The sequence below is a fragment of the Eleutherodactylus coqui genome, chromosome 12, assembly GCF_035609145.1.
Source record: "Eleutherodactylus coqui strain aEleCoq1 chromosome 12, aEleCoq1.hap1, whole genome shotgun sequence".
Lineage (NCBI taxonomy): Eukaryota > Metazoa > Chordata > Amphibia > Anura > Eleutherodactylidae > Eleutherodactylus > Eleutherodactylus coqui.
Genome location: NC_089848.1, coordinates 1,366,410 through 1,380,172, shown reverse-complemented (window position 1 = coordinate 1,380,172; position 13,763 = coordinate 1,366,410). Strand labels below are relative to the sequence as shown.

Below are 13,763 nucleotides of genomic sequence, written 5' to 3'. Positions count from 1 at the left end.
CCCTTTTGGGGAAAAAATTCCTTCCCGACTCCCTAATGGCAATCAGACTGTTCCCTGGATCAACCCCTAATAGTTCCTACCTGCCTGTATACCCGGATTAACAATTAACCTAAGATTTATAATGTCCTTCCTCTCCAGAAAGACATCAAGTCCCCTCTTAAACTCCTCTATGGATTTTGCCATCACCACGTCCTCAGGCAGAGAGTTCCACAGTCTAACTGCTCTTACAGTAAAGAATCCCCTTCTATGTTGGTGATGAAACCTGCTTTCCTCTAATCGTAGCGGATGTCCTCTTGTTACCGTCGTGGTCCTGGGTGTAAACAGATCCTGGCAGAGATCCTTGTATTGTCCCCTCATGTACTTATACATGGTTATTTGGTCGCCTCTTAGCCGTCTTTTTTCTAGAGTAAATAATCCCAGTTTTGGTGCCTCTCTGGGTATTCCAGTCCCGTCATTCCATGTATTAGTTTAGTTGCCCTTCTTTGAACCCCCTCCAGCACTGTGACATCTTTCCTGAGCACCGGTGTCCAGAATTGTACGCAGTATTCCATGTGGGGCCTGACAAGTGCCTTATATAATGGGAGGATAATGTTCTCATCCTTCGCCCCTATACCTCTTTTAATGCCCCCCAAGACTTTATTTGCCTTTGCAGCAGCTGACTGGCATTGGTTACTCCAGTTTAGCCTACTATCCACTAATACCCCCAGATCCTTTTCCATATCACTTTTCCCCAGTGGTACCCCATTAAGTGAATATTGGTGACATCCGTTCCTCTTGCCCATGTGCATAGTCTTACATTTTTCAACATTGAACTTCATTTGCCATTTCCCCCCCCAAGCCCCCAGTTTATCTAGGTCCGTTTGTAGCCGCACATTGTCCTCCGTTGCATTAATTATATTGTATAATTTTGTGTCATCTGCAAATATTGATATTTTGCTGTGCAGCCCCTCTATCAGGTCATTGATAAATATGTTGAACAGAGTGGGGCCTAATACTGAACCCTGTGGCACCCCACTAGCGACTGTGGTCCAATCAGAGTACGAACCATTTATTACCACCCTCTGCTTTCTATCATTGAGCCAATTTTTAACCCACTTACACACGTTTTCGCCCAGTCCGAGCTGCCTCATTTTGTATATTAGCCTATTATGTGGCACAGTGTCAAAGGCTTTAGAGAAATCCAGATATACGAGATCAATAGATTCTCCCTGGTCCAGCTTAGAGCTTACTTCATCATAGAAACTGATCAGATTTGTCTGACATGAGCGACCCTTCATGAATCCATGCTGGTGAGGAGTTATTCCCTTATTCTCCTTGAGGTACTCATCGATGGCGTCTCTCAGAATCCCCTCGAAAATTTTTCCCGTTACTGAAGTGAGACTTACTGGCCTGTAGTTACCAGGCTCACGTTTGCTCCCTTTTTTGTAAATTGGAACCACGTTGGCAATGCGCCAATCCAATGGTACTACTCCGGTCTTGATAGTGTCTAGAAATATTAGGTATAGCGGCCTAGCTATCTCGTCACTTAGTTCCTTTAGTATCCTTGGGTGTAATCCATCTGGGCCCGGTGATTTATCAATTTTAGTTTTCTTTAGTCGCTTCCGCACCTCCTCCTGCGCTAGGTATGACATATTTTGTGAGGGGTTCGTTTTATCCCCCTGCATCTCGTGTGGCATTTCCTTTTCGTTTGTGAATACACTTGAGAAGAAACTGTTTAGTAGATTTGCTTTCCCTTCGTCATCATCAATGATTTCTCCTGCATTATTTTTTAAAGGGCCAGTGCTCTCCCTGCAAATCCTTTTGCTGTTAATATAGTTGAAAAATAGTTTTGGGTTGTTTTTGCTCTCTTTGGCGATCCGTCTTTCCGCCTCCTCCTTGGCAATTTTGATCGTATCTTTGCATATTTTGTTTTTTCCCTGTATGATTTTAGCGCTTCTTCGCTGCCTTCTTGCTTTAGTAGTTTGAACGCTTTCTTTTTTTCGTTTATTGCCCCTCTTACCGTCTTGTCGAGCCACATTGGTTTCCTTTTAGTTGAGTTCCTTTTATTTTTAAAGGGAATGAACTGCTCACATGAGGTGATTAGGATCCTTTTAAACTCCTCCCATTTGTCCTCTGTACCGTTATTTTTGAGGATGTTGCCCCAATTAATGTTACCGATAGCAGTTCTAAGCTCATCAAATTTTGCTTTACTAAAGTTTAGTTTCTTTGTCGCTCCCTGATAAGGCTTCCTATTGATTGACAGCTGGAAGTTGATTATATTGTGGTCACTGTTCCCCAAGTGCCCCTCAACCTGCACCCCCTTTATACGTTCCGGTTTGTTAGTTAGTACTAGGTCCAGAATGGCTCTCCCTCTTGTTGGTTCCTGCACAAGTTGGTTCAGGTAATTGTCTTTAATTACTCTCAAGAACCTATCACCCCTGTGAGATTTGCAGGTTTCCTTCTCCCATGTTATATCTGGGTAATTAAAGTCCCCCATGATAATTACTTCGTTTCGCTTTGACACCTCTTCTATCTGCCTTAGTAGTAAGTTTTCAGTTTCTTCTGTTGCTTTTGGTGGTCTATAGAAGACCCCTATCAGGATTTTGTTATTTTTTCTCCCTGTATTTCTACCCACAGAGATTCCACCTGTTCGTCTCCTACCCCTATATCCTCCCGTAGCCTCGGCATTAAAGGAGTTGTCCGGCCACACAGGGTAAAAATTTTTATAATGCTGCTGCTTCCCTTTCAGTAAGGATAGTAACAGACAGCATACATGGGGTCAAACCGGCCAGCAGATCAGCTGCAATGTCAGTTTATTACCTTAGACTGATCTTCTCTGCAGTTTTCAAAGATGGCGCCTCTGTGCTGCCTTCTCACATGCCCTGCGCCCCCCCCCCCCTCTTCTGTGTGCGCGCTCCAGATGGTAGTAAGACATGAAAAGGCAGGATTTCCCTCAGCTCACGTCCTAGCCCCGCCCACGACACGCCCACCTCTATTGAACTGCTCTACAGTCTCTCCCCGCCCAGGCCCCGCCCCCTGCTAAAGTAAAGTAAAACATTTCCCCACACACACATGCCCTCATAGTGCCCCTCTCACAATGACCCCCCCCCACACACACTTCTGTCAGCCGGGTCAATGCACATACACATCACTGCACCCCCCCCCTTCCCCTGCACACATCCATCCATCCATCCATCGATCTTTCCCACTCCACACCCCCCCCTTCCCCCGGGACTTCTGACAGCCGGTCCGTGCACACCACACACACATCACTGCACCCCCCCCCTTCCCCTGCACACATCCATCCATCCATCCATCGATCTTTCCCACTCCACACCCCCCCCCTTCCCCCGGGACTTCTGACAGCCGGTCCGTGCACACCACACACACATCACTGCACCCCCCCCCCCGTGCACACATCCATCCATCCATCCATCCATCTCTCCAACATTTCTCCCCTTCTCCCCTACTCCCCTTCTCCCCTTTCACATACTTTTAAAGTCCCGACGGTGTCTTCTTGGCTCTTGTCCAAGCAGCAGCGGCAGGCAGTCACTCACTCCGCTCTGGTATATGAAACCAGGAAGTGAGTGTACTGCGCATGCGCCGACCGGCGGCGCGCGTCCCCTGCGATGATGAGGTAAAGAGCGCGGTCCCGGCAGAAGAAAGAAGGACTGCGCATGCGCGGAAGGGAAGAGGAGCGTTCCAGCGCCGACGAGAGCTGCTGCCGGCCCGACAAGAAATGCAGAAGATTTCTTGTCGTAACCTGGGACGACCGAGGGTCAACACAGGGGGGGGCACCCCTAAAGGTAAGTCCAAAACTTCTGTTTGCTTCATTTTCCATGCACAATGTATATTACAAAGTGCATGGAAATGGGCAAACAGAAGTAATGAGATATGATGTTTCTGGCCGGACAACCCCTTTAAGTTCGATTTGACGTACAGACATACCCCTCCCCCTTTCTGGTTCCTTCGGTCCCTTCTGAAGAGATTGTACCATACATACTGTTCATAGGGGGACACAAACTCCTGTCACATTACTGCTGATGATTAGAAGCTCCTGTCACACAGTTAGAATGAAGACGATGGCAGTTCATTCTCCTGACTGTCTCATTATGCTCCTTAGCTTATTAAGGTTAATGCAGAGGTTAATGATATTTAAACTGTCCACCCAGCAGGCAGAAATGGTATGGGCACAACATTAGTTAGTGGTGATGTGAAAGTAAAACTAACATGAAGATGGTGCCTGATAAGCATCAGACAGGAGGCTGAATGCAGGCAAGACAGTGAAATAGACAGAGAAGACATTCAGGGTGTGACAGACAATCAGGTGAGGCGTGAAGGGGTGGAAAATGTGTTTTCAGGAGAGTGATTTCTTAAGGCTTGCCTATCCCATTAAGTAGTCCTGTTAACAAGAAGCATACTAAACGTACTGAAGACAATATGTAGACATGTGGAGCATATGGTTTTGTAATATAATGCACAGTACTTGTAGGGGACGTAATGGTTGCAGTTACAACTGGGCCCTGAAGCCAGAGGGGCCTAGTGCCTCCCTTACCACTATGGCAGCGCAGAATGTCATCACTTGGCCCCCTGCAGCCCCAACTCTGGCTAGTTTAAACTCACAGTAACATCTTCTCTGCTCCTCCCCCCCCCCCCCCACCCCCCCCCGGCGGTTCCTCAACGTCCGGACTCCTTCCCAGCAGTCAGATACTCGGGCAGCAGTGGGGCCAGGGAACAGAAGAGGCTGCTGTGGGTTTACACACTGTCTGGAGTTGTGGGGGCCACAGGGGCCATACTATAATTATGTGGGGGACATGGGAGGAAGCACAGGACTGCCCTTGTGGGGATTACAGAGGGAGGCGCTATAAGCGCGTGGCAGCACAGGGGCGCACTATAGCTGCGCCAAAACAGATGACGGTAATCAGAGAAGACACCCCCTGTAATCACTGGAAGTAACTGCACTGTAATCACTATCTCTGTGTAGAACTGGTAGTTAATTATTATATGGGGACTGCTTCACATGGAGGTATACTAGAGCTGAGCTGCAGCATCCGCGCCTGCCATGCTATAAAAGGTTTACCAGATATGCCTTCTATGACACTAGAGTGTATGGGCTATATTTTGTACCTTCTGGCGGGGGTAATGCATGCTTTCAGAGCTGGTGTGCGCCCCTAATCTTTTAAATCTCTGGCTGCCCATGATGCAGTGGAATGCCCCAGGCGGACCAGTAGGGAGGGGGTCCTAAACAGGACTTTATGCATCAGGGCCCACCGGCCGCCCCTAAATGAACCTCAGTGATCTAAAGCAACATTTGTGTAGCAGAGATGTAAATGTCTTGTGATCTGTGCTGAAGACTGGCAGCAATGGCTCGAGGCTCCTATACATAGGGATATAAGCGCTACATACCAAGCCCTTCTGCGGCACCAGACGGCGGCTGTTCTGCACCTCCATATGGAAATCTTTTTAGAGTCCGTGTTCTCCCTGAATCCTATATTATGGATGGTGTCCACTAGATGCTGATGGAGAATAGCTCCATACTGGGACGCTGGACCCAGAGCTGCAGCGCGGGGCTAGGAGACCCATGAGCTTGGCACAGCTGCCATGTCTATGAGCTTTGCTCTCTGCTTATTGACCTGCTTCGGCGCACACGGAGGCTACACGGATGTGAATGGCAGAAAGCCTGAAGCTGATAACAGACTAATCCTAGCTATTATTTCATAAAACAAAAGTGCTCAAACCTCATCTGTATTTTGTTTAAGGCCTCTTAGTAGATGAACTTGTGTCATCAATGTGTCATCAGTATTGGCTTTCATTGGCATGTGACAGGAGTAATTGAAGGAGGACCTCTCACCCAGATGTTTGGGCTGGGACAGCAAGGTGATAGGTTGCTGAACCGCTATCTAAGTGGGCTGGATCTTATTGGAGTGATGGGTAGGTTAGTAGTGGGACCCATCACACCCTCTCCCAATCTAGTACAGGACTACTTCTTGGTTCCCAGTTCACTCATCTATTTCCACTGAGCTGGTTACTGGGACATAAAAGACTGCAAGCCCAGGCAGTCTGGGTCAGAGCAGATGAACACAGGTCTGCTATGGAGAATTCTGACCATTTGCTGACAACTGCTGAATGCTAATAGGTGAGCAGAGCTTTGTATAGTTAGTGGCCAGGCGGTCAGGTGTTTTATTTCTGTTTATTGCACAAAGTCTATGTGTTGCAAGTGGCTATACCCCCACAAATGTTCTGTCGCTGGACGGACTTTATATGGACTGTGTGAGCGTCTGTGTCCACCCCCAACACATACATTGCTACACCTTCTATTGAGCATAAACAAATCAGTTTTTGCCAAATAAAAATGCTAATAAATGCAAATGTAGATTTACATACGGAATTAACACGGAAGTAATATGGATGCATTCGTATTTGTGCGTCCGATCGGTGGTCTACTTACAGATGTACGACGCTCCAAACAAGCTCAGTACTTTCCTGCAGTCTAAAACCACAAACAACTATCCACTCATTACTGTACAGCTATAAACACTACATATATACAGATGGAACGTTGTCCAACTCATCACCATCACCCTACAGTAAGATCTAACATGTTATCTGCCCGGGGACCAGGCACTAGACAAACTCAGCACTGCTACATCTACATGTATTTGAGGGTCTGGCTATATTCCCCTATCATTAAGATGCAGCCCGGAGTCGGCCGGTCACACCTTGTGATAGAAGATCCTTCACATTCCTTCAGCATACACTCAGCATGTAGATATATATATACCTCATAGGACACAGCGGCACTCGTATTGTAATACTAAGTGAAACATAATTGAGATCATTGTAGTTGCGCCTCCTATTTGATTCATTTTAACGGGATCCTACAGCTTCGGATTGCTTTAGTTTCCATGCAGTTAGACTCTCTAATATGAGCCCTTTCACGATTCTGCCTGTATGACAATCTTGGGGGACACCAACTGTGCAGACACAGGGGGACGAGAGGCGGATGACTTGTCCAAGTAGATGGCTTTTTCCTATGTCTGGGGGCAGCTACTTTAAAACGGAGATGCCTATGCAATCACGCTGCCTTGAGGATTCCAGGACCTTCAATGCCAAAGACATGACAATACTATCCCCTATTCCTGCATTAGCGATAAAGGCTTTGATTCCTTCTGAGCTCCGAGGCTTCAAAAAGTTGCCCACATATTGAGGAATTTTTCTCTTTAAAATCCCAAATGAATTTTGAAAAATGTTCTGCGTGAAGCCCTTGTAGAGGCCGGAGCGTCTGCTGGAACATATGGGGAGAGGGGGACCTGTAGAAACTAGCTCTGATTACCTTGGGCTTCAGGCCGGCTATACCCGGTACACCGCCAAATCCCATAGTCTCCGCACTGCTCCTATTGTTCCCTGAGGTTTTATGTACTCATCGCACTTCCAGCATGGTCCTTTATTATAGATGGGTGTTACAGTCCATCTGAGGTACCCTTGTGGAAGCGGACCTGTCCCAACATCTGACATGTCTGTTTTAGCTATTTGAATTTCCCACAATGCATGAAGATTAGGGATTGTCTTTCCTCATAACACTATGACATTTCTCCTCAATGTTGACAAGCGGGTGTTAAAGAGGTGTGTATGACACTGCGAGCCCAGAATGGATGGGGAACCCTCGACTGGTAACACCCAGCTGCCAATTTATTCATAGATCTCGGGAAGGAATACTGGAGGAACAGCCCATCCATAGTCATCAGAAAGAATGCCTGAGACGTGGTGTTTCATGAGGAATACAAGTGCTTACCGACAGACATGTGAAGAGAGCGCAGATCCTCTTCCAAGTATGAAGCTTAAAGAAAAACAGACATCCGGGAATCGCTGTCCTGCGTCTTCACTGCTGCCCTATTCCCCGGCAATCCTGCAACCAGCATGGAGGAGGCGAGAAATGGGGCAGCATGGAAGCCTCCATATAAGGAAGCAGTGATGAAGAGTTTATAATGAATCACCCAGCAGAACACCACCAGTGAGAATTGTGACCTTACGTGTGCCATAAATCCAAGCCCATGACTAGAGAACTGAACTAACGGCACACAGCGGGACCTCTTAGAGAGGCCTGCCCACACATGGTCACTTATGGGCCAGGTCATCTCAGTGAAGGCAAACACCTTCCACTACATTACCTTAGAATTCTAGTGTTGTCTCTGTTATTAAGAGGCTACAAGTCAGGTGAGGCGAACGTCTACAAGGTCCGGCACAATATTATATTGGTCCTAAGATGCTACTAAAACCTTTGATTCACATTGTGTGAAGATAATTCGATGGGTGGTACACGGGACCCCTTAATATTCACTTTGATTCAATTTACACAGTTTGAAATGAGCACTTAGTAACGTGGAGCTGCGATGACCTTGTGAAGAGAAGTTGGTCCGGTCGCTTTCAAAAAAATTATTTTACTGTTAACTTTTGAAAAAGAGGCCATTTTCTTGTAGCCAAGACTCTGTATGATGTCTCTAGAGAGAACATGTCAGAAAATCCAGCCTATAGCGGTTAATGGGAAAAAACACTGTAACTGAAAGTAAAGACTGAAACATTCTGTGAGCTGAAAACATTCTGCCCGTTTCCATGAGTGAAGCAGACCAGAGACTGGCAATGGTGTTTGTAGGCGAGGAAAGCAGAGCTGGCCTGAGACCGCAGCAACTAAGTCAATCACACATTTTAGTGCTTTTTGTAATAGATGTGAAGGATAGAGCCCTGACAGCGGCCGTATGAGAGGGATGGAAGCTCATCAGGGTGATGGAAGCTCTTCAGGGTGATGGAAGCTCTTCAGGGTGATGGAAGCTCTTCAGGGTGATGGAAGCTCTTCAGGGTGATGGAAGCTCATCAGGGTGAAGGAAGCTCATCAGGGTGAAGGAAGCTCATCAGGGTGATGGAAGCTCATCAGGGTGATGGAAGCTCTTCAGGGTGATGGAAGCTCTTCAGGGTGATGGAAGCTCTTCAGGGTGATGGAAGCTCTTCAGGGTGATGGAAGCTCTTCAGGGTGATGGAAGCTCATCACCACTCGGGTGGGCTGCATTTCCTGGCTAAGAGGGTTAGATGCCCATTAATATTGACTAGTAGAGGGTAACCGGAAGCTTCATCACTAAATACAATTAGTAAAAAGAAAAAAAATACAAAAATTGCATAGCTACATGGGATCCCCGACTCCCCGCAATAGAGGAAGACCCACGCTTGGTGCTCAACATCCATTACACATCAAAAATGAAAACAGAAATATATTGGAGAACAAATCAAACATCTCAGTGAGGAAAAGGAAAAAAATAGTAAAATAATATAAATGTTATTAATTACCGATAGAAGCACATATATGCCTCAACTACACAGAATAAAGCACTTCCACCTACGAAGGTAGCGATCCCCAGAAGAGACCTACTGGCCAATATTTCCTCATCTATCAACAAGATGCAATCAGTATAGATTAATGTGCAGCTGAGCGGCAGGAGATTCTACTTGTGGAAGGACGGGATGAACTAAGTCCTTTCTAAAAATTTCCTCTCAAACATAAAAACAAGTTTGGTACTGTCTTAGCCGGATCTTGTTCTCAGAGAGGGAAGCCAAATGATCTTGTAGTTAAGAGAGCTTTTATTGGCTAATATGAAAGATGATAAACAGCGAGCGTGAGACTACCCAGGCCTCCTCATCAGGCCTCCTCATCAGGCCTCCTCATCAGGCCTCTTCATCAGGCCTCTTCATCAGGCCTCTTCATCAGGCCTCCTCATCAGGCCTCCTCATCAGGCCTCTTCATCAGGCCTCCTCATCAGGCCTCCTCATCAGGCCTCCTCATCAGGCCTCCTCATCAGGCTGCTATAGTAAAGTATCTGAAGCAGCACATATACATATATATACACAACATGAAAGGGATGTTCACAGCAACGTGTATGGACCCCACAGGTCTTAATATATAATGTGACACATTTAGCCGCTGCAACCAACATGGCGAGAATTTTTTACTGAAACATTGGCATAAAACGTTGTGTAATTTGGTGCAAGGCCTACTTGTGCAAACATCTTGTGACATTTCATGCCATTTATGCCAGTTTTCCAAAAAGGAGGTATGGCTTTCCCTTGCAAATTATATAAGAAACCTTTGGCAGACAAGATGCTGTAGACTTCTGTTCAGACAGCTAAGATGCAGCGCTTCATACATACTGTATATACCTCCGTCTGGTCCACTGATTGGGTTTAACTCTTTAGATACTTGTGGTGCTAGGACCACCGGCCTTTTTTGTATGTTTTTTTAAGCGTACGGCTCTCCTTCTTAATAATATTTAAGGAAGATGAAATGGCTTTAATGTTATTTTATGACCATGGAGATGCGCCATATTTGCAGGTCATGTATTGGCAGTTCACATTGTTATTTACTGGCCCACAAGCTACAACACTGGATTCTTCCCATCAGAGGGGCTATAGTGATGACTCCCCAGACTGAGCCTGCAGGAACTCCATCCTTCCACAATCTCCTGCAGTCCACACTGATTATATAGTGGTGATGGGATTAGTCACATACTGCCCACTCGGTTCCTAATGGGGGGAGCTACACTGTAATTCCATTGGAGTGAACCATATGTGGGATTTTATTACAATGCAGACTATTTACATTATTCTTTCTTTGTTTTCCTGACTGATCTGCTTGATTTTTCTTCCAATACATTTCTGGTTTCCTCTGGAATTCTTGAAGAGGACAACACACAAAAGGGTAGACAATGTTTCTGGACACATGTTTTTCTACTTCTGTAGTTAAGGAATATCAAACAGCTAGTATTTTCTTGGTTTAATGCAAGGGCTGCAAGGCAACGAAGTCATCAGAGCATGAGGCAGCATTACTGAGCAGAGCAGTGGCCCCATACCAAGATAAGAATGAGCTCCTTGTTGAGGCGCTGGACCGCCTTCCTGCATGGTCGGCCTCCATGGTACATACACCCTTGTTCCATCCTGGTGCCTCCCCAATCTTTCCATGGAATGGAGAAACATGATTTTTGTTTATGACTGTAATGCTGAAGGGAATTGAAGTGATTCTGAATATGTACAAGTGGAACACAGATTGCCATATTGTACGTAACGGTGATACAATAAGAGTTATTGTCACAGTATCAGTGGGGCTCTAGCTGCGTCCTGAGGGCATTCTTAGTCCTGGAGGCTCCGATCTCATTGGTAGTGGTAATCTCAGCACTCACCTGAACTACACCTGAAACGCGTCTTTAGTCCTCCTCTCAACATACTATAGTAGATGATGCTTCTTGTTATATCTTTATTATTTCACTAGATGCCAGTTAACAACCAATGATGTTTTACGATACAGCTGGAACACATTTATTATGAAAAAGTTGGATCAAAAGCTAATTGTTATGCAGTGTTGTATTTAAAGGAAGTGGGTCCCCTTTAGTTTGCATATCCAGCTGCTCATTACATCTAATGTGCCGCTAACAGATACATCCAAATCTGTCTTTCTTTAATTGTTCAGTGCTGCAATTCTGAGAAAATCAGTATTTTTGGCCGTCCCACTGTTCAACTTCTCCAGGACTCAGTCTCTCTTCCATATGTTAACCATGCCCCCTGGACTGTTGATTGAAGTCTCCAGCTTGGGGAGTTAGAGATGCCGTACATCACTGAACGACTGCCCCAGCAGCGCCACCGCCCAGTGACGGCCATAGGTCTCTCCATACTCAATGACATCACTGCACCTGCGCGAAGGCCTAAGCTCCCTGAGCCGGAGGCATCAATCACTAGCCTAGGGGTGTGATTAGTGCTTGGAGGGGATCGTAAGTCCCGGACAAGTTGAGCAATGGAACCGCCTATCAGTATAATCTAAATACTGTGTGGGAAGTGCTAAAAAACTTGATTTTCAGGAAATTTCAGCACTCGGGAAGATAAGAAAGGAAGAGTTGGATCCATTTGTTAGTTGCACATCATTTGTAACCAGACATTCAAAACACATGGGACAGACTTCCTTTAACAATTTCTAGAACATTCTGGCCCCATTTTCCCTGGCCTCGTGGTCCGTGACATTAGTAGCCAATATGCACTAAAGCAAGAGGCTCCATACTGGAAATAGTGCAAACATAAACTAGCCAATAATCTCAATGATAAGCAAGACTAATGTGCAAAGCAGAATGCCTTCTTCACAGAGCCCCACCAATTGTCTATGGATAGATGGGCTCTCAGAGGACATTTCTGAATTTCCTGCTATACATCACGGTCCTCAGACCTGTACATTGGCAGTTGGGCACTAGCTGTCCCGTATAGCTCCATGGTACTAACATCTAATAATATACAGCCTCCCATTGTCTGATGTGTAGCAGGACTCGCGGACGATCACCCATCCTGATAAATAGCCAGCCTTGTGTTCGGCAGAAGGTGCATTGTTTCATTTCTGGGATTTATCGCCAACAAGAATATTTTATTGGCAATTGCTGAATGTCTTTCAAGGCAAACCCTTCCTTGGCACATCTACTGCGCAGCTAGCAATACATTAGAGTCCCTTTTGAACCATTATTTTCAAACGGTAAGCTAAGTAAAAAATTTGGCCAGATGACAAATAATGAAGACGGACTTGCTGTTCCGGACCTCTCAAGTGTGTCGTTGTCCGGGCATCCAAGGTAAGTACAGCTGCCTTCTTCCAACACTTTGTCCTACAAGGTATGCACTGAAGCCGAGACCTGGAACAAAGAAATCGTTAGATTTAAGGTAGACAACAGGATATGGATCCGATACCGGCTGAACGTAGATTCTAATGATCGGGAATGTAAACTTCCTAAGGAAGTCAAGTTACCCCAAAGTATCCTCCATTAACCCCTAAATGTATCACCCCTTACATCACAGAGTTGTTAGAAAACGGAATACGGCAGATCCTGGAAGTTCACTGAAGGTTTGGATTCTCTAACCCAAGCCGCCAACTAGGGAAGCTTCACGCAGCCTCTCTAATGTAGCATTACATGAGCCTCCAGAAACAGACCAACTCCCAAGATATTGCCCGGCGCTGCGGGATAAGCATGCCAGAAGTACATGGCTGGACTCAGAAGTCTGTTAACAGAGAACACAGGATTGTGGGAGCCGAGATAAACGCTCAACTTCCATGGACAAGATTCAGACTGTTCTCCAGTGATACTGTAACACATGAATGCGGACATTGTGCCCTTCTCATAAGGCTTCCTCTGGTTCAGGGCTCTGATCTGCCTGTTCACCAAGCACAAGACAACCTTATCATCTATCTGGAGCCCTGCCTTATCAGCACAACAGGAGATATTACAGTCCCTCCATGATGGATACCTTATGCCCCAACCCTCCAACTACCCATCTACATCCATTCTACAGCCTTTCCCAGGTAATCTTCCCAAGCCTGAACTCCCCCTAGCTGTGGATCACAGGACTGCATCGTTCCGCTTCTGTCTACTAGATGAGCGGCACGGGGCGCGATGGATTCCTGCCGCTCTTCATCTGAATGATCCGGAGGACAGCAGCTTCTTGGCGTTTGACGTGGATTGTATTTAGTGACTTGTTGATCTCATGTCCCCTGTCATTGCCTTCCACTAAACATATCAGTCACACTTTCACCGATCTCGGTACATTGCTTTGGCTGTCATGAGACGCTCTGAAATGTGCTGCACTTGTAATATATTTCTGTATGTCCAGGTTGTACAGAAACATCCCAAAGTAGCTGCTTGTGGAAATCCTTGGATGGATGTGAGGATGCATGTGTAGACCGGAGGGGAGGGGGGTGGCAGTGGCGTCGGGGCCACAGG

The 13,763-nt window shown here is 46.2% G+C and overlaps 1 protein-coding gene across 3 annotated transcripts in view; it reads right to left on the bottom strand.

Annotated features, from left to right (window-relative positions):
* Window positions 1-11,258: 11,258 nt before the first annotated feature.
* The window catches only part of COBL (cordon-bleu WH2 repeat protein), a 305,079-nt gene continuing 302,574 nt past the window's right edge, over window positions 11,259-13,763 (bottom strand). For all 3 annotated transcript variants that reach the window (XM_066584546.1, XM_066584547.1, XM_066584545.1), the window contains one exon: window positions 11,259-12,680. In XM_066584546.1, coding sequence (XP_066440643.1) covers window positions 12,654-12,680 — 27 coding nt within the window. In that variant the 3' untranslated portion in view covers window positions 11,259-12,653. The remainder of the gene's footprint in view (window positions 12,681-13,763) is intronic.